Raw genomic sequence first — 21,232 nt, 5'->3', positions numbered from 1 at the left:
TCACAATCTGGGACTGCTGGCTCCAAACTGCTCACCTGCCTGCCTGCCTGATCACCCCTAACTGTCCCCCCTGCCAGCTTGATCACTCTAACTGCCTCTGCCTGCTGGCCTGATTGCCCCAACTGCCCCCCCTGCCAGTCTGGTTGCCTCCGACTGTTACCCCCTACACCGGCCTGGTTGCCCCTCACTGCCCCACTCTGCCAGCCTGGTCACCCCTAACTGCCCCACCCTGCTAGCCCTATCGCCCCTTACTACCCGCCCCCCCCCCCCCCTGCCAGCCTGGTTGCCCCCAACTCCCCCCCCAGCTGGCCTGGTCACCCCAAACTGTCCCCCTCTGCCAGTCTGGTCTCCCCCAACTGGCCCCCTGCTGGCCTAGTCACCCTCAGCTGTCCCCCCCCCCCCCCCCCCCACTAGCCTGGTTGCCCCCAACTACCCTCCCTGCTGGCCTGGTTACCCCTAACTGCCCCCCTGCTGGCCTGGTCGCTACCAACTGCCCCCCTGCTGGCTTGATCGCCCCATGCAGCCTGCTGTTCAGTCGTTTGGTTGTCCCTCACTAACCCCCCTGCTGGCCTTGTCGCCCCACACAGCATGCTGTTTGGTTGTCCATCCGGTTGTTTCATTTGTGACTGCCCCTGGCTTTTTATATATTAGGATTACACTTGTTCATTGTTCATATATAGACTGTCATATATTAACTTTGTATTATATGATCAGTAATTTTATTTATCTGTTCATGTGAAGGGTTACATTAATTGATTTTCAAATGTTGAACTAGCTTTGCATATCTGGGCAAAAACCTTACTTGGTCATGATATAAATTCTTTTAATACTTTTTTTGGATTTGAATCTTTTTTTGAGGCTTAAAAAAAAATCTTTGTTGAGGGATACTGGTCTGTCATTTTCCTGTAATGTCTTTTTCTGGTATTGGTGCCTCAAAGACAGGTTAGGAAGTATTCTGTGAAGGATATTGTAGAAAATTGGTTTAATTTCTTCCTTAAATGTTCAGTAGAATTCACGAGTGAACCCATCTGGCTCGGTTCTTTCCATTTCGGACTGTTAATAATTATTTATTTAATGTCTTTAGTAGATATAAGCCTATTCAGATTATCTACTTTTTCCTTCTGTGAGTTTTGGCAGATTGTGTCTTTCAAGGAATTGATCTCTTTCATCTAGGTTATAGAATTTGTGGGCATTGAGTTGTTGATAGTATTTTTATTATCCTTAATATGCTCATGGGATCTGTAGTGTTATCTCCTCTTTCATTTCTGGTATTAGTAAATTGGGTCCTCTCTTTTTTTTTCTTAGGTCAGCTAGAAGCTTATGGATTTTCTTTAAAGAACCAGTTTTTGGTTTTGTTGATTATCTTTATTATTTTATACTATTTTCAATTTTGTTAACTTGTATTCTATTACTAATTATTTACTTCTACTTATTTTGGATTCAGTTTTAATCACTTTTTCTAGTTTCCTAGGGTTGATTACTGATTTTCATTCGTCCTTCTTTTTTAGTATATGCTTACATAGCAGTTATATCCAATTGATTGATGATATTGTTGAATTTATCTATGTCCTTACTGATTTTCTGCCTGCTGGGTTTGTCCATTTCTGAGAAAGGGATATTGAAGTCTCTAACTGTGATAGTGAATTCATCTATTTCTCCTCACATACTTTTACACTTTATTGTTAGGCATACACATGTTAAGGACTATTATTTCTTCTTTGGAGGATTGCCATGTTTATCATTATGTAATTCCTTTCTTTATACCTGATAACTTTTCTTACTTTGAAGTCTGCTCTGTCTGAAATCAATATAGCTACTTTTGCTTTCTTTTGATTAGTGTTAGCCTGGTATATTTTTCCTCACTTACTTTTAATGTATGCGTGTCTTTATATTTAAAGTGGTTTTTTTTTTTAATCCTCACCCAAGTATATTTTTCCCAATGATTTCTAGAGAGTAGAAGGGAGGGAGGAGGGGGAAAGGGTAAAAGAGAGAGAGAGAAAAAGAGAGAGAGAAAGAGAGAGAGAGAGGAAGAGAAACAGGAACACGGATGTCTCTTTAATATAAAGAGACACATCAATTGGTTGCCTTTTGCACACACCCCTACCAGGACTAGGGAACCTGCTACTGAGGTACATACCCTTGACTGGGAATCGAACCCTCGACCCTTTAGTTCATAGGTGGACACTCTAACCTCTGAGCCAAACCAGTTAGTGCTAAAGTCATATTTTTTAAGACAATCTACATATATAAAAGCCTAAGCTACCATTATGACTGAACGACCAGAACAACTGGTCGACTGGTCGCTATGATGTGCACTGACCACCAGGGCGCAGATGCTCAATGCAGGATCTGCCCCCTGGTAGTCAATTGCGCTCCCACAGTGGGAGCCCCGCTCACCCAGAAGCTGGACTCATGGCTAGCGAGTGCAGCTGCGGCGGTGGGAGCCTCTCCTACTTCCTTGGCAGCTCTACCAAGTGGTGGCAGCAGTGGCAGCAGAGCTGCACCTGCCCTGGCTGGGGCTCCTTCCCTGCCGCCTGCCGCTTTGGCACTGCTACATCCCTCTTGGGGATGGTCCGACTGTCCGACCATCCCCCGAGGGATCCTGGATTGTGAGAGGGCGCAGGCCAGGGTGAGGGACCCCACCCATGCACGAATCTGTGCACTGGGCATCTAGTAAAGTGGTAAGTGTTTTAAAACGTTATAAATGTATATTATATTTACCCAATTAGATTGAAATTAGATTTATAATCATATGAGTATGAAAAAATTTAGACATATATACATGTATATTTTAAATCTTTTGAATACTATCCTCAGAGTATTTTTTTCTTAATTTTAATTCATTCAGGGTAATCTATAAACTTTTGGCATCAACAAGTGAAGGAATCAGAGTGCAAGCTCTCAAGGCAATAGGCTATTTTTTAAAACATCTGGCCCCAAAGTGAGTATGCATGAAATCTAAAATGAACTGTAGAATATTACTTACTTATTTTACAAAAAGTAGTCTCTTTTATTTAATTTTGTTGGTAAACTATTTAAACTTAATCTTGTTTCTACACATTAGAAATAAAGGAGTAGCAGTATATTGTTTGTCTTCTATAACATTTATTTGAATTTTTCATTTGTTTTTGTTCATTATGGGAACACATGTATAAATTGAATTCTAGATACATTGGAGATTTCATTTCAGTTGACTTGATCATCGTTTGCTTTATCTGTACTACAAAACTGCCATATTAACCTGGGTGTTTGTCACATAATGTGTTCTGCTATATGTATAATTAAAAACTAAAACTTCCTTATATTTAGTTGAATGTGGACATTTTTATTTTACCTGTAGTTCCTTGTACCAGGATAGGTTTATTATGAAAATTAACAATTTTCGTGGTAGAAAAGTGTTGTTAAACTGTGGTTTTTATGTTGAATCCCTGGCTGCCTGTAAATAAAGTTTTATTCTAACACAGTCACAATAATTTATTTTTTTATTATCTATAGCAGTTTTCATGTTACAACAGCAGTGTTGCGTTGTTGCTACAGAGATTATATGGTTCACAAAGTCTAAAATATTTGCTATTCAGCCATTTGCAGAAAAAAATGGACAAACTCAGGTATAAAATTAAAATTTACAATTCTTCAGTTTCTGAAGAATTTCTTGGAAGTTTATTTTTGGTATATTTATTTTCACACTATTAATTTTCTTAATTTCTTATATTTCTTTTGCCTTTTTCTCCACATTGTTTTTCTACTTAACCTACTTACTGGGTTTTAGATTTTCATCCACAGTAGAGGTTATTAGCTCAGTACTGACAGAGAATAGCAACTAGTTAATAAATAATTGCCCTGAAGATTTTGGTGGAGATTTTGGCTATGTTGTGCATAGTTAGTCTTGCAATTTTTACAACTTTAGCTGTGCTTATACTTTAGTTTGTATTTCTCTCCTTAAAGAGAATGGCCTTACAAGTTCGAGGGTGAAGAAAATTGGGAGAGTTATTGAGTTGGAATTGTTGGTCATGTGAAATACATTTTCGTGTCTCCTTTATCGTACATACTAAGTAGTGGATAATAAGACTGTGCATTTGATTATTTCTTTCTGTGTCATCACAGAAGAAAAGCTGAAGTCATGCTTGGACATGGATTGTTTTCATTGTTAGCTGAAAGACTCCTGCTTCACACAAATTTAATCACAATGACCACGTATAATGTCCTCTTTGAGGTAGGAATGTAGTTAGAATTTAATTTTACTAATTTCTTACAATAAAAATGCTTGTATAATGAGTTGATAGTGTATAAATGAAATAAGATCATTTAGGTTTGATGTACAATTTTGAAATTAGTTATATAAATGAGATGTGGCTGCATCTTAATAAATCTGTTATTATGTGAATTATTAAGCATGTGGTCTTCTTTTTTAAAGTATTTCTTCCATTGTATTGAGTATTTGGTGTCTCATTTTATGATTAAGTAAAAATAGAGTTATAATGTTGAAATCATTTAATATAATATAAAAGAAGGTATTTACCATGATAACATTGGACTGTTTAATTAACATTGTTAAGTGTTGTACTTAAAGTTCATTAATGGGGATGGTAATACAGTGATAATGATAATACAGTCTATTGTTTTACTTCTGTAGATTCTCATAGAACAGATTTGTACACAAGTGATACGTAAACAGCATCCAGATCCTGATTCTTCAGTAAAGATACAAAATCCTCGTATGTATTTAATATACTTTTTAAAAATTCATTTTTGATTGCATAAGTTTAAGATGTTCAACTTAATGATGGTTGGTATATGTATATAATGTGAAATGTTTACCACAATGAGGTTAGTTAACACATCTATCACTTCATGGTTATAATTTTGTGTGTGTATGTGTCGTGCAAATGTTTAAGATCTCTCTTTACAACTTTCATATATTCTGTACAGTGTTGTTAACTGTGGTCATTGTGCTTTATATAACATCTTCAGAGCATGGGCACCCTATAACTGGACGTTTGTACCCTCTGAGTGAACACCTTCATCCATTTCTCCCAGTTCCCTTTTTTTTTTAATACTTTTAAACTATGAAAAACCTAAGGTTAATATTGTTGAAAACACATTAAAGAATATTTCATTAAGGCAGTGATACAATATTAATTTTGTGTTTGATGTTGAATTTATCTTCAAATTGACCTTAGGTTATGTGGAAATGTTTATATAGAGATTTTGAAGAATTATATGCATAAGATCTTGATTTAATGTATGTTCAGATTTTCAGTAAAGTTTTGATTGCACAATTTAGTAATGTCTAGCTAAATTACATGAACCATGGAGATAGCTTTCATCTTAAATTACTGTCAATTTAAGAATACTAAGTTTGAAATAGAAAACTGCCTACTTTATTGTTTATGAACTTAGTCTACTTAACAGTTTTTTCTTTTGATATTTAGAATTTTTAAGTACCTGTACATTTTCATCTTGGTTTTTAAGATTATTGACATTAAAATAACTGGTTTGTGGATTTTGGAAATCTAATTACTTTTGTGTGTGTTAAATTGTGTTTGTGGCATTCTATTTTACTACCCGTTTTAAAAACACATGTATCTGAAGTTTAATTTTTTTAGCCTTCAGGGAGAAAATCTTGAAAATATAACATAATGTAATATAATATGAAATATATTTTCTGTGTTTATGGGGAAGATGACTTAAATAAGAATTTTAGAGTATTATTGTCTACATAATATATTGTCTTAGAAAAGTCGTACTTGGTGTTTAAAAACATAGGCTGCTTGGCTTTCAGCCTTGTCTATATGTCATGATAGTTTTGTGACTTTGGGTAAATTACTTTGATTTCTGTGTGCCTTAGTTTTTTTATCTCTAAAATGAGGGTAATAATAGTATATAGCTATCATTATATAAGGATTAAATGTGTTAATACTTGTATTTTCTTAAAACAGTTCCTCACAATAGTATATTCTAAAACTTAGTGGCTGTCATCATCATTATTTTAATTATCATTGTCATTGTAATCATTGTTTTGGATTTTCATTAGAAGAATTAAGATGTTACTCCCCAAATATGGTTAATTGTATGATAAAGTATCTTTATGTTTGATAATTTAAACTTAGTGCTTCAGAACCACCAAAAACCTGAGCAAAGGCTGGCTTAGAGTTTCTAAATTTTTAATGGGGTAAAACTTTGATGTATTTAATTTAAAATTCAGATTTTTAGATGTTTTGTTTTTAAGTTATGGATTTAAGCATGCATTTTAAAGAATTTATTTATTTAAAGCTTAGTGTAAGAAATTTAGACACCAATGTCACCCCAATAAATTCAATAAGAATTAAAAAGTTATCTTAAAAAAACTTAGACCGTTTTATTTAAGACCATTATATAGTAGTTTTATTTGTATTTGTTCAGGGTATTGCGTAGGTTTTAATTTCTTTGGTTTTTTTTAATATTTTTGGTACTAATTTTGCTTTTAAAACTATGGAAGAAAATCTTGATACTTTTAAAATTCATGATGATAAAGAAAAGCGTATGTGAATACCATAAATTTTGTTGAAGAAGTTGAGAATTCTCTTTTTCTGAGATTTTAGATTATAGGGTTGTTTTATTTTTTAAGATCAACTTTATTAATTGGCAGAGATTAGGGAGAGTTGTTAGTAGTTTTACCATTATTTAATTTGTTCATAATTTAACTTCATTCATTATAACCTTTTAAAATTCAACTTTTACACATCGTAGTTGTGATATTTAAAAACATTCTTGTTTATGGATGCTTGCTAATGAACATAATGTCATTCTCAACAGATTATGATTTTTTTTATAACATAAAAGAGGATGTTTTTAGTAGACATTTATATCAGGAAAATGAAATATTCCAATATATGGATGATCTTCCATTAAGAAAATTTTATAGTGTTCTGGTTTTTTACTGATTTATGAATTGTCTTACAGAGATACTAAAAATAATTGCGACCCTCCTCCGAAATTCTCCTCAGTGCTCAGAGAGCATGGAAGTTCGCAGAGCTTTTCTTTCTGACATGATTAAACTTTTTAATAACAGTAGAGAAAATAGAAGGTAAGCATACGAGAAAGTATTTATTTGCAGTCTTCAAGTCCAGCTTTGAATAAGCCCATTTGTTCTAAGAAAAATTGCTTTAAAAAACACTGTGAAATGAATTTTCCATATGCTTTTGTCATTAAGGGCATATAAGTAATATACCATATAGTTAAATTGAGCTTTCAGTACCACATTCTTTAATTGTTTTGAATACGTAGATAAAGGTGGATGTTTTATTTATTTTGTTCTGACCTTTTTCTTTTTAGAATTCTTTCAGATGCTTTATTTTAAGTAATTCAGTATCCTCTTATAATTTTCAGGAGCTTGCTACAGTGTTCTGTGTGGCAAGAGTGGATGCTTTCTCTCTGCTACTTTAATCCTAAGAATTCTGATGAGCAAAAGATAACAGAAATGGTGTATGCCATATTCAGAATTCTACTTTACCATGCAGTCAAATATGAGTGGGGTGGCTGGCGTGTGTGGGTAGACACCTTATCAATTACGCATTCAAAGGTAAGTTTCTTTACGAAAGACTATTTTAGCATTTTAAATGTCTATAATTTTGAGTTTTACTCATTTAAAATCAAGGGAAAAAAGGCAGATTATCCCCTGAAAGTGAAATGAACAATTAAAGCAAGGAATAACTAAAAATAAAGTATTCACAATTTCTTTAGAAACAAAAGTTTTTTTCCCAAATGTTATTTTTATGTGTGCTTAACTTAATAAAGTGAAACCTCATGAAACAGCATATTTTCCAGTAAATGTATTCTGATGTGGTACTTCGAATTTTATAGTGGTTTGAAACTTTTGAACACAAGATGGCGTAGTATATTCAAAGATGAGAGGTTATTGCTCTGTGTAAAGTGGTTGAGTAAACAGAAAAGCTCTGGCAAATGTTTGCATTATGATCATATTTCAGCCAGTTAAAAAATTGGTTTGGAAAAATTTTATTTTATTTTTTTACCTTAAGCCACTGTAAGTTATTTATTTATATATAGCATTTATATATATATAAATATATATGCTATATATAAATAAATGCTATATATATATAGCATTTATTTATATATATATAAATGCTATATATAAATATATTTGTTTAAAATTTTTAATGAAATATTCTAGATGCAAAAAGGTATAAGGAATAATGTACCTATTACTATTTATGAAATTGGGTTTCCTATCCCATTTGATTTGTATACCATTGTTAGATTCCCATTTCCCCCACTAACATGAATTTGGTGTTTTTATTATTTCTGTCTTATTTTTAACAACATATATATAACTCTAAACAATTCCGTTTTTTCATGTTTATGTGTAACATAGTGATATCATATTAAATGCATTTTTCTGCAACTTACTTTATTTACTTATTGTTTGAGATTCATTCATATTGACCTGTGTGGTAGTGTTCATTTTCTCATTTGTATTGTATTCCATGTATGAGTTTACCCATTTAACAGTTGATGAGTATTTTTGATACATTCTGTATATATTTGGAAGTTTCTCTATATATTTCTAGAAGTGGAATTGCTGACTTCTATGATGTAGATTTTGAACATTATAAGATAATTGAAATTCTTTCCCAGTGGTGTATTAGTTTACATTCTCAACAGCAATAAGTTCTCATTGCTTCATATTTTCTCATCACTTGGTATGGCTGGAGTTTTAAAAATTTGCAGAGTGGGTGAATTTTAAATGCTATACCACCTTAATATTAATTTGCATTTTCTTGTTTTGTGGGAGTTCTTTATATATTCTTGGTCATAACCATTTACTAATTATGTTTATGAATGGCTTCTGGCAATTTGTGGCTTATCCATTTCTGGAATATTATGTCATTTGTCTTCTGAGGAAATTTTACATTTCATATAATATAGTAAAATATATTTCTTTTATGGTTTATACTTTTTGTATTTTATTTAACTTTATACTCAGAAGGATTATAAATATGTAATTATTTATATTGTTAATTGAGTAGAAGGAAGAGAAATGATAAATTTGGTACATCTTTAAGTGTTTTATTTTATTGACTACTAGAGGCCTGGTGCATGAGATTCATGCACTTGGTGGGGGCGTCCCTTTGCCCAGCCTGCGACCTCTCACAGTCCCGGAGCCCTCAGGGTATGTCCGACTGATGGCTTAGGCCAGCTCCTCACTCCTGCCTGCTGCTCCTGCCTGTGGCTCCTGCTCATCCCGGCCCTGCTGCGCCTGCTGCAGGCTCGCACCATCAGTCCCGATTGGGAGAGGCTCGCAATGCCACAGTGGGGAGCAGGCCTAAGCCATCAGTCGGACATCCTTAGTGCTACTGTGGAGGCAGCAGAGGCTCTCGCCACCGCTGCTGTGCTCACCAGCCATGATCCTGGCTCAGGGCTCTGGCTGAGTGGCACTCTCCCTGTGGGAGCACACTGACCACCAGGGGACAGCTCCTGCGTTGAGCATCTGCCCCCTGGTGTTCAGTGTGAGTCATAGCAACCGGTTCAGCCATTTGGTTGATTTGCATATATTAGCCTTTTATTATATAGGATTATAGTTATTACTCTGGAATATTTTGACATTGAATTGGAAATACATTGTCAGTTCTTAAATATGTGTGTGTGTGTGTGTGTGTGTATATATTTTAGGTTTTAGTTATTGGAACATACCCAGGTTTTATTCATTCTGATTTTTCCTTCTCAGTGAGACAATAGTGCATTGCTATCATAAGGTGTTGCAAAGATATCTTAGTTTGGAAGACATTACCCTACAAATATTATGTTTGAGAACAATTCTTAGTGCTAAATAAGAAAAAAATGTGATTTTGTAAAATCACATTTAATGGCTTTGTTTTAGTCACTACATTTTGAACTGACCAATTTAGTCTAAGGCAGGGTTCAGCCAAACATAGCCTGAGAGCCAAATTTGGCTTGACCTGTTCCTGAAAATAAAGTTTTATTAAAACACAGCCGCTCCCATTTATTTATATATATATATATATACACACACACACACACACACACACACACACATACATACACACATACACATATACATACATACATATACTAGAGGCTGGGTGCATGGATTTGTGCACCAGTGGGGTCCCTCAGCCTGCACCCTCTCGCTATCCAGGATCCCTCGGGGTATGTCGACTGCCAGTTTTGGCCTGATCCCCACTGGCCAGCGGGAATTGGGCCAAAACCCGCAGTCCAACAACACCTGCCGCTCCTGCCTGTGGCTCCCGCTCATCATGGCCCTACTGTGCCTGCCATGGGCTTGCACCATCAGTCCTGATCGGGAGAGGCTTGCGCTGCCAGAGCAGCACTTGCCAGCCATGAGCCCTGCATCTGATGCCCCTTGGTCAGCTGAGTGGTGCTCCCACTGTGGGAGCGCACTGACCACCAGGGGATAGCTCCTGCGTTGAGCGTCTGCCCCATGGTGGTCAGTGAGCATCATAGTGATCAATCGTTAGGTCGTTCAGTTACTTAGGCTTTTATATATATAGATATTCTATGGCTGCCATTCATGCCACAAACGTTAAGTATTTGCAACAGACACTGTATGGTCCCCAAGCCTGAAATGTTTACTATTTGGCACTTTACAGAAACTGCCACCTCTTGTCTAACTGACTTTCTTTAGCTTGTGAAGATGCCCAGCTATTCCAGTTTCTGCTGCTACAGTCTGGATTTTCTGCTAGAACCGTTTCCCTTTATACACTCAGGAGAAAAATGGGTCGAGTTTGAGCATCATATACATTTAGATTGCATTTCAGATATATCTGGGGGAATTCTGGGGAAGTGCCAGTATATATTGAATTTTTCAGATTTTCTGAATAGTGTATGTTAATTCAGTACTTTTGTATACACTCTAGTTTGTTCAAGTTCTTAGGAAGGATAGTTAGAGGAATATAACCTTCAGAGCAGTAATCCTTAGCATACTGCCTGAAGACTGTGGGAGCCCAGAAGACCTGTTAAGGGAGTATGTGAGGCCCTCCTTTCATAACTACATATCTATTCGAGGGTGGATTTTTTAATACTTAAGTCAAAGTAATGTAATACATTAGATTGAATACAAAAGTAGATAGTAGAATGCAATAGTTTCCTATTAAGTTATAATTTAAAAAATAGGCCTAAAATGTGAAATAATACTTTCTATTTTAAAAATTGTCATTTAAAAAATGTTATTTTTATTGACATAATGGGTTTATTGTTAATAAAGTATTTTTAATTTTTTAATTTATAATATTTACTATTTTAATCTCTATATGAATAGATATACCCCATATAAATAAAAGGTTTTTGTGGGGCCTCAGTACTACACGATCCTAAGACCAAAGAGCTTCAGAACGCTTCAGTCACAGGATATTTAGGGTTAATAGCCTAGGTTCTGAATTTCCTATCTACACAATAAAGGTTGGACTAGGAGATTTCTTAGTTGCTTTTGAACTTTTGAGCAGTTATGACTAAACATTTATACCCAGTTGCCAATTCATTTGTGTAAGTAATGAGGATAACATGGGCTTTGGAGACAGGATACTTCTGGGTTTAAATTCTGATTTACAGTAATTTTCAGTTGTGTAAACTCAGGCAAGTTTTTCAACTTTTCTTAACAATCTGTCTAATGGTAAATGTATATCCACATGTATATCTATGTGTAGTTGAGGTTAAGCATTAGTGAGTGAAATAACAAAAAATAGAGTTAAATGCTCAATGACTGTTTTCTTTTATTATAGCTCTATCATTTCTGTTATTTATCCTTTTGTTCTCCTTCTTACTGCCAGCACATTAGTTCATACCCCAATCAATTCCTGTTTGATATAAACACACCTTTTAATATAAAGACTCAGTCACACCCAAAATTACTTGTGTAGCATATATGATATGAAGCAGCGATTTTCAACCTTTTTCATCTCATGGCAGCACGCCAAAGAATATATTTTTTGTCGCTCTGATGAAAAAATAGGTATACTTTTGATTTATTGTGTTGCTTGTTGTCATTTTTTCATTTGACATCCTCAGGCAAAAGAGGTCAGTGCCCCTGACTAAATAGTCAGGTATTGCATGTTTTAAAAATTCTTGCAGCACACCAGTTGAAATTGCTGCTCTGAAGTGTTACAAAGGAAGAATTGTGACTACCCAACATAAGGACATGCTGTGTGGTTCTGTTATCCCACCTCCCCACCCCTACTCACTCCAAACCTAATTACCACTTTGAATTATGTGTGTATCATGTCTTTCTTTAAAAAGATAAAATTTTATTTCTAAATAATATATTATCTAATGTTCCCTATTATATTTTATGAAAATGACATCATACTGTGTGGACTTTTCTGTGATTTCATTTTTAAGTTTTTTAAATTTTTTATTGTTAATATAGCTTTGGTTTATTCATTTTCAATGCTATTAATCACTCAGGTGCTCAAAGGCAAAGGTTTTAATAGAGTTGTCATTTTCAAACTTTTTATAGCTGTGACTCACAATTAAGACAGTTATTGTGAACAGGTATGCCTGTACATCCACACCATTCTCCCTCCATACATCTGAAAGAGGTTTCATAAGACAATATTTATCCTTATTAAATCTTGGTGTGCAGTGATGCACTCTTACTTTTCTATTCTTTTTCATTTAAAATTGCTGCTTATACCCCAGCAAGAGATTCCATGATCTGCCAACTGAATTATTCTCAATTTGAAAAAAGCACTGCTCTGGGATATATAAGTAGGAGTAGAATTGCTGGGTCATAAGTAGTGTTCCACTCTCTAACCCTTGATATGTTAGACTTCTTATTTTTCCAAGGTTTTGTCTTTTATCTTCTTTGAACTTTTTCTTAATGATTTCTAATTCTTTATACATGACCAGATCACTTCTATTCTGGGTATTTCTAATGGTTATTAGGTATTATTTTCCTCTAGATTTATTAAGGTAAGAATAACATATAATGTTTACTCCATAAATACTTTGTTCTAATCTTCTTAGAAAGGCAAATAAAGTTTTTTTGCAAAATTATTTCCAACTAGAGGCCCAGTGCATGTAATTTGTACACGGGTAGGGTCCCTAGGCCTGGCCGGAGATCGGGGCCTATCGAAGCCTTCCGGTTGCTGGCTGGGGCCTACCTTTTGGTGGCTGGGTGGGGCTTCTTGTCCCTGGCTGCCGGCTCCTGGTCGGTGCCTCCCTTCCCCTGCTGCCAGCTACTGGCTGGGGCCTCCCTTCCCCACCTGCTGGCCGGGGCCTTCCTTTGTTCCACACCGCCCCCTGGTGGTCAGTGCATGTCATAGTGAGCGATCAAACTCATGGTCTCCTGGTCGAACTCGCAAGGGGACAGTTTGCATATTAGGCTTTTATATATATAGATATTTCACTGTTCCCCTTGAAAAAATGTATTTCCTAACTCACCTTCCTGTTTCACTTGACCAGAATCTGCACTCAGGATATGTTAATTCTAGTCTTTCTAAAGTATATCATGCTTTATTAAATCTTTATTTTCATTATTCATGGCATATACTTTGTGTTCCTTTGTACCTACCCAAATCCTTTATATTTTTTAGGATTTTGATAGTTAAATCACTTCTATGCGACAGTTTTTGCTACACTCAGGCCCTGTCATTCTCTAAGAATTTGCAGCACTTAATTTTCTCTTGCTATCTCTTTTAGTGTCTCTCTCACCCTCCCTCTCCATTCCTTTACCCTCTCCCAGTGTCCTTCTTGCCCCTCTCCCTTCTCCTCTCTTCTTTACCCCCTCTCTCCTCCTCCCTCCCGTCTCTCTTTAACCTCTAACTAATCAATCTTCTACAGCCCTTTCCTTGGCTATTGGCATTGATTGTGGCCACTGTCTATCACTGCCTAGCCAGCTCTCTCCTTCTTTGCTTGTTCTTTTTTTCTTCATTGAGCCACTGTTTCCCGCTTTCCTATTCCTCTCTTTCTCTTGCCTTGTTTTTCCCTCCAGCATTCCTGCATCCATTCTGTACCTCCTGCCGTCTGCCTCCCCCCAAGGTATTTCTCTTTTTCTCTGTTTGTTCTGTCCTTAGTGAATCTGTGTTGGTTTTATCTCTGCTGTCTTCCTCCCATCATCTCTCGGTTGGTCACACAGCAGGTGGACTCTCTTATTTATTCTTAGTCACTCTGTCTCAGATCTCACTCCAGTTGCCCATCTCCTTTTTTCCCCTGTCTACCTTTATCTTTCTTTTTTTTTTTTCCTTTCAACTTCTTCCTTTTGTTTTTTCTATCTTCTTCTATTTGAGCACCTTCTAATTACTATGAAAGGTGAGACAGGAACAGATCTTATCCTGGAAGAAGTTACTTTATAATATGGGAGATAACATATAAAAACGGAAAAACAAGGCAGGAAGGAATGAATGTAATGTACATGAAGAAGAGAAGTAATGGGTAATAGAGCAAAGGTAGACTAGCATTTAATCATGTATGATTCTGTAATGCCTCTCACATATATTATTAGTTAAAAGTGATTTCTTATTTTGGCTGTTAATGTAAGCTCTCATTAGCAGGGATATGAAAGCTCTTACACTTCTTCATAGAACTATGCATAGTGCCGAGTACGTAGCAGTTGTACATTACATATTTGTTGCAAGGTGGAGAAGGAAGAACTACATCATCGTTGTTTGGCGCTGTTTGGTTCAACTATCATGTGGCCCCATGCCACCCATGTGTGCCTTGGTGTTTCAGTCTTCCCTCACCAGTGATCCATCAAGCAGCTGCAGCAACTACCTTTAAAGTTCCCATGTCCAGTCAGGCACAGTATAATTTGGGGACCACCTCATCAGAGTAACTTGGGGTGTGCATATTATTATGAACCCCACCTTAGAATATCCATCTGAATTTCATGGGATGTTCCCTGAAATCTGCTTTTTTAAAAAGCCCTTGTTATACAGTCTAAATTACGAACACCTCTCTTGTGTACAGGGAATTATTTTTTACCAACTGTTATAAAATTCTCTGCTTTTCACCTTTATATGCTAAGCTACTAACATAATGTGATATACTCTTTAGAGCTATGGAAAGTAGAGGAATACTATGTAAATTAAATATGGGCCCCAGTAAAGATCCCATACTGCATTTTTTAAAAAATAAAGTAAACCTTTTTTATCTTTCTAGGAGCATATGTTATGGTGCAGAGACTGTTAAAGGAAGAAATATGAATTGTGTTTTTATGTATTATTTGAAATCAATATTTTTAAGACACAACAAACCAAAGTAGGCTTTATATTTTGTGTGCTATCTATATAGTTTTGATTAATCAGGTTATATTTTTCTGTACTACAGTGACATATGGCTTTAAACAGATCTTAAAAACTTTGCATCCATAGTCGGTTTGGCTCAGAAGAGAGAGCATCAGCCCGCAGACTGAATGGTTGCAGGTTTGATTCTGGTCAAGAGCATGTACCTCGGTTCGAGGCTTTATCCCCTCAAGCAACCAGTCAATGTGTCCTCTCTCACATGGTTGTTTCTCTCTCTCTTTCTCTCTCTCTCTCTCTTTCTCTTTCTCTTTCTCCCCCCCCTCCTTCCACTCTCTCTAAAAATCAATGGAAAAAAATATCCTTGGGTGAGGTGAGGATTAACAAAACAAAAAAATGCAAAGAAAATATAGTTGCTTTATGGAGAGGTCTCTTTTTGCCTACGTTGAGCCAAGAAACTGTCTTTGACTCAAGTTTTAGAATTAGTTATAAAGCGGAATAAGTTCTGATTAAATTAATTGAGTAATTTTATATGTACACTTTTTGCTGTTAAAATGTACTTTAAAAAATAAATGCTAAAGCTTTACTTAGGTCCATGAGGGGAGTAAGAAAAATTTGAAGTTACAAGTTGAGTCTTATGTATTTCATCTTTAATTTTAATGTTTAATAAATGTCCTTTAGTTTTATTTCTTTGTGTGAATTTCCTTTATTTTTTTAAATCCTCGCCTGAGGATATTTTTCCATTGATTTTAAAGAGAGTGGAAGAAAGAGGGGAAGACAGAGAGAAACTCTGATGTGAGAGAAACACATCGATTGGTTGCCTTTTGCATGTGCCCTGACCAGGACCCAGGCCAGGGAGGAGCCTGCGACCGAGGTACGTGCGCTTGACTGGAATCGAACCTGGAACACTCCTGTCAGCAGGGTGATGCTCTATCCACTGAGCCAAACCAGCTAGGGCTGAATTTCCTTTATTGACCCAACACTTTTCTGTTTCATAAGGTTTATACACAGTAATTTATTTGAGATTACTCTGTTAATTATTTTGGAATTTTAATATCTTGACATCTATTTTTAAAATAAAATGGACAAGTTATACTTTAAGGTTTTCAAATCAATATTTAATGATGTTTAGGATGGAGCTGAAGGGATTCAGTAATTAGGTGAGCAATTTGCTGCATGCTGTTAAAATTCTGCTGAAATTATTGGAATCAAATTTTTCCCTCTGGGAAGTATTCATTCTAAAGCTTTAAAAATCTTTTCATGCATATGATACTGGAATAATGCTTATTTTTCCTTTTTACAGCCATTTTAAAGCACAGTATCTCAAAGTTATAACATGGTTCTTGATAAAGTACTAGTGTGTAAACTAATGCTGCAGAATTGGATAGGTTTTGCAGAGTTACACAGGATTCATTCAGCTGCTATAAAAAGCCAAAGAAACTCAATTGCAATTTTATTGTCCACTTTGATAGATTTCCTGCCACCTTTGTAGCAGGGAAGCTGTTTGTCACTGTATCCTTCTCCTCCGACAGCTGGACTAGGTTTTATAAGCAGTAATAGGCTCTTCTGGTATAACTGCACTGTGTTGGTTATTTTGGTCAGAAGGTTTCAAGTATGTACCTGTTAAGAGTAATCTTTTAATTCCATTATTTTCTTGTGAGTTCTTTAGGTTTTCAGTATTTTTCTTTTTCTTTTATTTTTTTTATGCTTTAAATGGAACATCGATGTTGAGTAATTAAATAATACTATTTTCACTTGGTCTGCTAACATGCTTCTACTCTTTAATTAAAATTTAAAATAATTTAATATATTCCAAATTTGAAGAACTGTTCAAAAATTATTTTTCTAAACAAATAAGACTAAAAACTATAGATACCTATATTGATTGCCATAAATTTAGAATGGGCTTATGACTTGAAATAATCATCAACTAAAAGTTAATTCACACTTGAGTTGAAAGTACAATATGATTTATGTTTTCCTCCATATGACTAGTTTGGGTAAAGTATTTAATTATTTTGGATTATATTGGAAATATCTTAAGATTTTACTTGCGGTTAACAATGATGGCTTAAACAAATGTCAGTCATTTTATATCAGAAGAAAATACAGTTTAGGTTGGATAAAAAAGCAGGTGGAAGTCAGTTTTGTTAGAATTTTCTAAGTGTTTTTTTAAAAGTATTTTTTAAAAAAATCACAAGCTATAAACTGGTATATATAAATATGCACGTGTTTATATGAGTGAGTTTATGGTGATTATATAATGAAATTAAAAGCTTCATATTTTTAAAATAAATTTAAGAGTTATAAAAAATTTCCACATTTCATGAATTGCCACCATTTTATACTTAATTGCTAAACTATTCTTTGACTTAATTTTTTAACCAAATAGTATTTATTATTATTTTATACTCTTAAAAATAATATGTGCTAATTGTAGGAAATTTGGAACCTAGTACCAGTGTATACACACAGAAACCAAGAAGCACCCATTATCGACTCACCTGTGTTTGACTTAGTATTACCATTTTGATGTAAAACCTTGTATCTTCTGTTATATGTATAAATGTATACATACATATAATTCTTTTCTTACAAAAATTATCATCATACTTATATTTTATAATTTCATTTAATGATATATTTCTTACATGAATATTTTACATATATTTTTGTTTTAATGATGTTTTATTTAGAACAACAGACTGTAGCTGGAGTTAGTGTGAGTGCTGTAATTTGCAGACACCTATTCTAGAACACTATCAGAAAATTGTGTGCTCATGACTCTTACATTTAGGCAGTCGTCGTGTTGTAGTGGAAAAAACTTTGGACTCAGGTGATTCTGGATTTAACTTCCTGTGGAAGGTCTTGGGCACATTATCAAACTTATCTGATGCTTAATTCATTTATCAGAAAATGGAAATGAGAATGATGAATGTACAGTGCCTTACTCAGTACCCAGAGGATAGAGGGACAGGTGAAATAGTTATTTGTTCCTTTTCTCATTTCCTTTATTTCTTCTTAGCTTAGTTTCCAAGAGTCAAGAGGATATTTTGATATTTTTGTCGCTTTTGGTATGTACTGCCACACTACATTTTAGAGCTTGCTGCACCAATATGTTATACCAATGGTGTGTACCTTTTCCCTCAAAACTTTACTAGCATTGGGTAATTTAGTATTTTCAAAAAAATTAATTAATTTTTTATTTTTGTTAATCCTCCTCCAAGGTTATTTTTCCCCATTGCTTTTTTTAGAGAGAGTGGAAGGGAGGGGGAGCGACACAGAGAGAGAGAGAAACATCGATGTGAGAGAGACACATCAATTGGTTGCCTCCTGCATGCACCCCAATTGGGCCAGGGATTGAGCCAGCAACTGAAATAGGAGCCCTTGACTGGAATCGAATCCAGGACCCTTCAGTCCATGGGTTCGATTGGTCCTCTAACCACTGAGAAAACCAGCTAGGGCTAGTGCTTTTAAAATTATTTTTTATTTAAATGTAGTTGTTACACAATATTGTATTTCAGGTGTGCAGTGGAGCGATTCAACATTTATACGTATATCATACAATGTGATCATCACACTAATTCTAGTAATCATGTATCACTGTGAAAACTTATCACAACATTACTACATTCCCTTTCACATTTTTTCACTTCCACTCCCTTCTGGCAACAGTTTGTTTGATCTCCTTTTCTGTGAGTCTGGTTTTTTGTTGCTGTTGTTTCCTTACATGAATTTTAATGGCTGCATGTAATTAAGTGTAGATAGTGCATCATATTATGGAGAAGTAAAATTAAAAGCAAAAGCTGTAGGTTTTTAAAAATATATATGTTTTATTTTTTACAGAGAGGGAGAGGGATAGAGAGTTAGAAACATCAATGAGAGAGAAACATTGATCGGCTGCCTCCTGCACACCTCCTACCGGGGATGTGCCCGCAACCAACATGCCCTTGACTGGAATTGAACCTGGGATCCTTCAGTCCGCAGACCGATGCTCTATCCACTCACTCAAACCGGTTAGGGCAAAAGCTGTAGTTCTGATGCAATTAATATCTGATGCTGTTAGACCACTTATAATTCTAGGAAGGAATGATTGAATAAATGATTCAAGTTTACTTTTCATATTCTGGCTATCTCCAAAACTTTATTTGGAAAAATTGGTGGAGGTGATATTTTTAAAATCTATGATCCATTTCAGGGGAGGATTGAGAGGTCAGAGTTTTTCCTGTACCTGTTTCTTAAATTCCTTCTTTTTAAAATATTCAGTATCCAACATGCTATATTTTGGGGTATTGTCTTCTGGACCCCATCAAAATACACTAGTTATTCAAAAAATGTTTCTTTCTATCTCTCCCTCTCCCTGCCTCTCTGAAATCAATAAAAATATATTAAAAATGTTTATTCCATGAGTATCTGCTTATTATATATATGATTTGTTTTCCTCCTGGGCCTCTTGCCCTTTGTTATTGAACTTATGATGTTAATTTTCCTATCTGTTAATTTTCCTATCTGTTTTCTTAGGATAGCATAAGCTTTATTCTTGATATTATTCAAGTCAGGTTGTATTAGGGTAGCACTTAAGAGGTTAGGTTAGAACCAGAGTATTTATATTTATAATCAATGTGATTTGCATAAATGAGATCAGTAAATTTTTATAAGCATACACATTTATAATCTGATCTTAACTTAATTATGTGTTATCATGTACCATTGTTGCAAGGTGTTGGATCAGAGTCTTTGTGAAAGATATATTGTGTGGTGGTAATCACTGTGAGCTATGCTTATGGATGCTACTCCATATGGGAAGACTTAGCGATTTTTTAAGACATGTCTTATTTATCAACTGTGGAAAGGTTGGTGACCTAAGAATTAGAAGTTAGTGTATCATATTCAGTTTCTATTTCCATAGGAAAATAAAGTACAGTGAAAAAGATGCATTTGCTTGAAAAAGAAAGCCTGTTCCTAAACATTGTCTAACATTTAAAAGTAAATTTTTTGTAAGTTAAAATTAAAAAAAAATATTATTAAAATCGTAATTTCTTGATGCATTCACCTTTTAGCTCCTAATTAGTAAATTTGAGTGCTAATTAAGTTGAAAGTAACGGCAAAAGAAATGTTGTAGTTATTAGCTCAAGAGTATCTCTAACTAGTAGTTTATAGAAGTGCTTTCCAAACATTACAAACAGCTATAGATTAACTATCAAATGATTGTGAAGATTAATGACTAGTCTTTTAGCTGGGTAATTTAGAACAATATCTGGTAATTAATTAGGAATTATCAGTCACAAATACCATTAGGAAAACAGTATCAAAAAAGATCACAGCAATAATTGCTCATTGGCAATTTTGCTTTTAGGCAATTGGAGTACACCAAGGGGAAATTTAAAAGTCAACTTTAGAATTTAAAAGGCATTTTTAATATACATATTTACAGAAGAAACAGTAAACAAGTTGGTTTGCTTAGGAAAGGCAAAGCACTATTTTGAATAGATTTGACTACAAGTTCAGAAGTAGGTACAATCCACTGGCTTTTATCCAAAAGAAAAATTAGTATTCTTATACATTTTTGACATCTGGAGTCAAGTACCCAGGCTCTGAACTCCCATAGGGACAGGAGACAGGGCCCCACCATCCTTGAAGTTCATGTTGCAAAGAGATAGTCCCACAGCCCCAAGGAAAGACCTTTCTGGGATGCAGAACTAGCAAGAGATTTAGTGATACGTTTCACAATAAAACAATTTAAAAATCCTTAATTTGAATAAGAAAAAGCAAATGATTATTGAAAACTAAACTCATTCTAGCACTGGCTGTTGTAGAGATAAGTGATCTGTATTTTGAAAATCTGTGAGATTGGTAGTACGTGACTTGTGTTCCTTAGGTGATAGTGTCAGTGCAGAAATGATCTCCCTAAAGTCAGTTTTCTAAATAAACTGATACTGTAAGAAATCAGATCATGTCTCCTTTGTACTTGGATTTCTCTAATGGTGCTCTCTCACTCAGAATAAAATTCAGTCTAT

The 21,232-nt window shown here is 35.0% G+C and overlaps 1 protein-coding gene across 3 annotated transcripts in view; it reads left to right on the top strand.

The window, feature by feature from the left end:
- The window catches only part of LRBA (LPS responsive beige-like anchor protein), a 554,804-nt gene that overhangs the window by 90,292 nt on the left and 443,280 nt on the right, over positions 1-21,232 (top strand). For all 3 annotated transcript variants that reach the window (XM_070415300.1, XM_070415301.1, XM_070415299.1), the window contains exons 18-22: positions 2,849-2,941; positions 4,105-4,213; positions 4,634-4,715; positions 6,943-7,066; positions 7,369-7,561. In XM_070415300.1, coding sequence (XP_070271401.1) covers positions 2,849-2,941; positions 4,105-4,213; positions 4,634-4,715; positions 6,943-7,066; positions 7,369-7,561 — 601 coding nt within the window. The remainder of the gene's footprint in view (positions 1-2,848; positions 2,942-4,104; positions 4,214-4,633; positions 4,716-6,942; positions 7,067-7,368; positions 7,562-21,232) is intronic.

Source organism: Myotis yumanensis, unplaced genomic scaffold (genome assembly GCF_028538775.1).
Source record: "Myotis yumanensis isolate MYYU_CA2020_CCGP unplaced genomic scaffold, mMyoYum1.0.hap1 SCAF_5, whole genome shotgun sequence".
Classification (NCBI taxonomy): Eukaryota; Metazoa; Chordata; class Mammalia; order Chiroptera; family Vespertilionidae; genus Myotis; species Myotis yumanensis.
The sequence above is the reverse complement of the archived record's forward strand: the minus strand, read 5'-3'. Positions and strand labels throughout refer to the sequence as shown.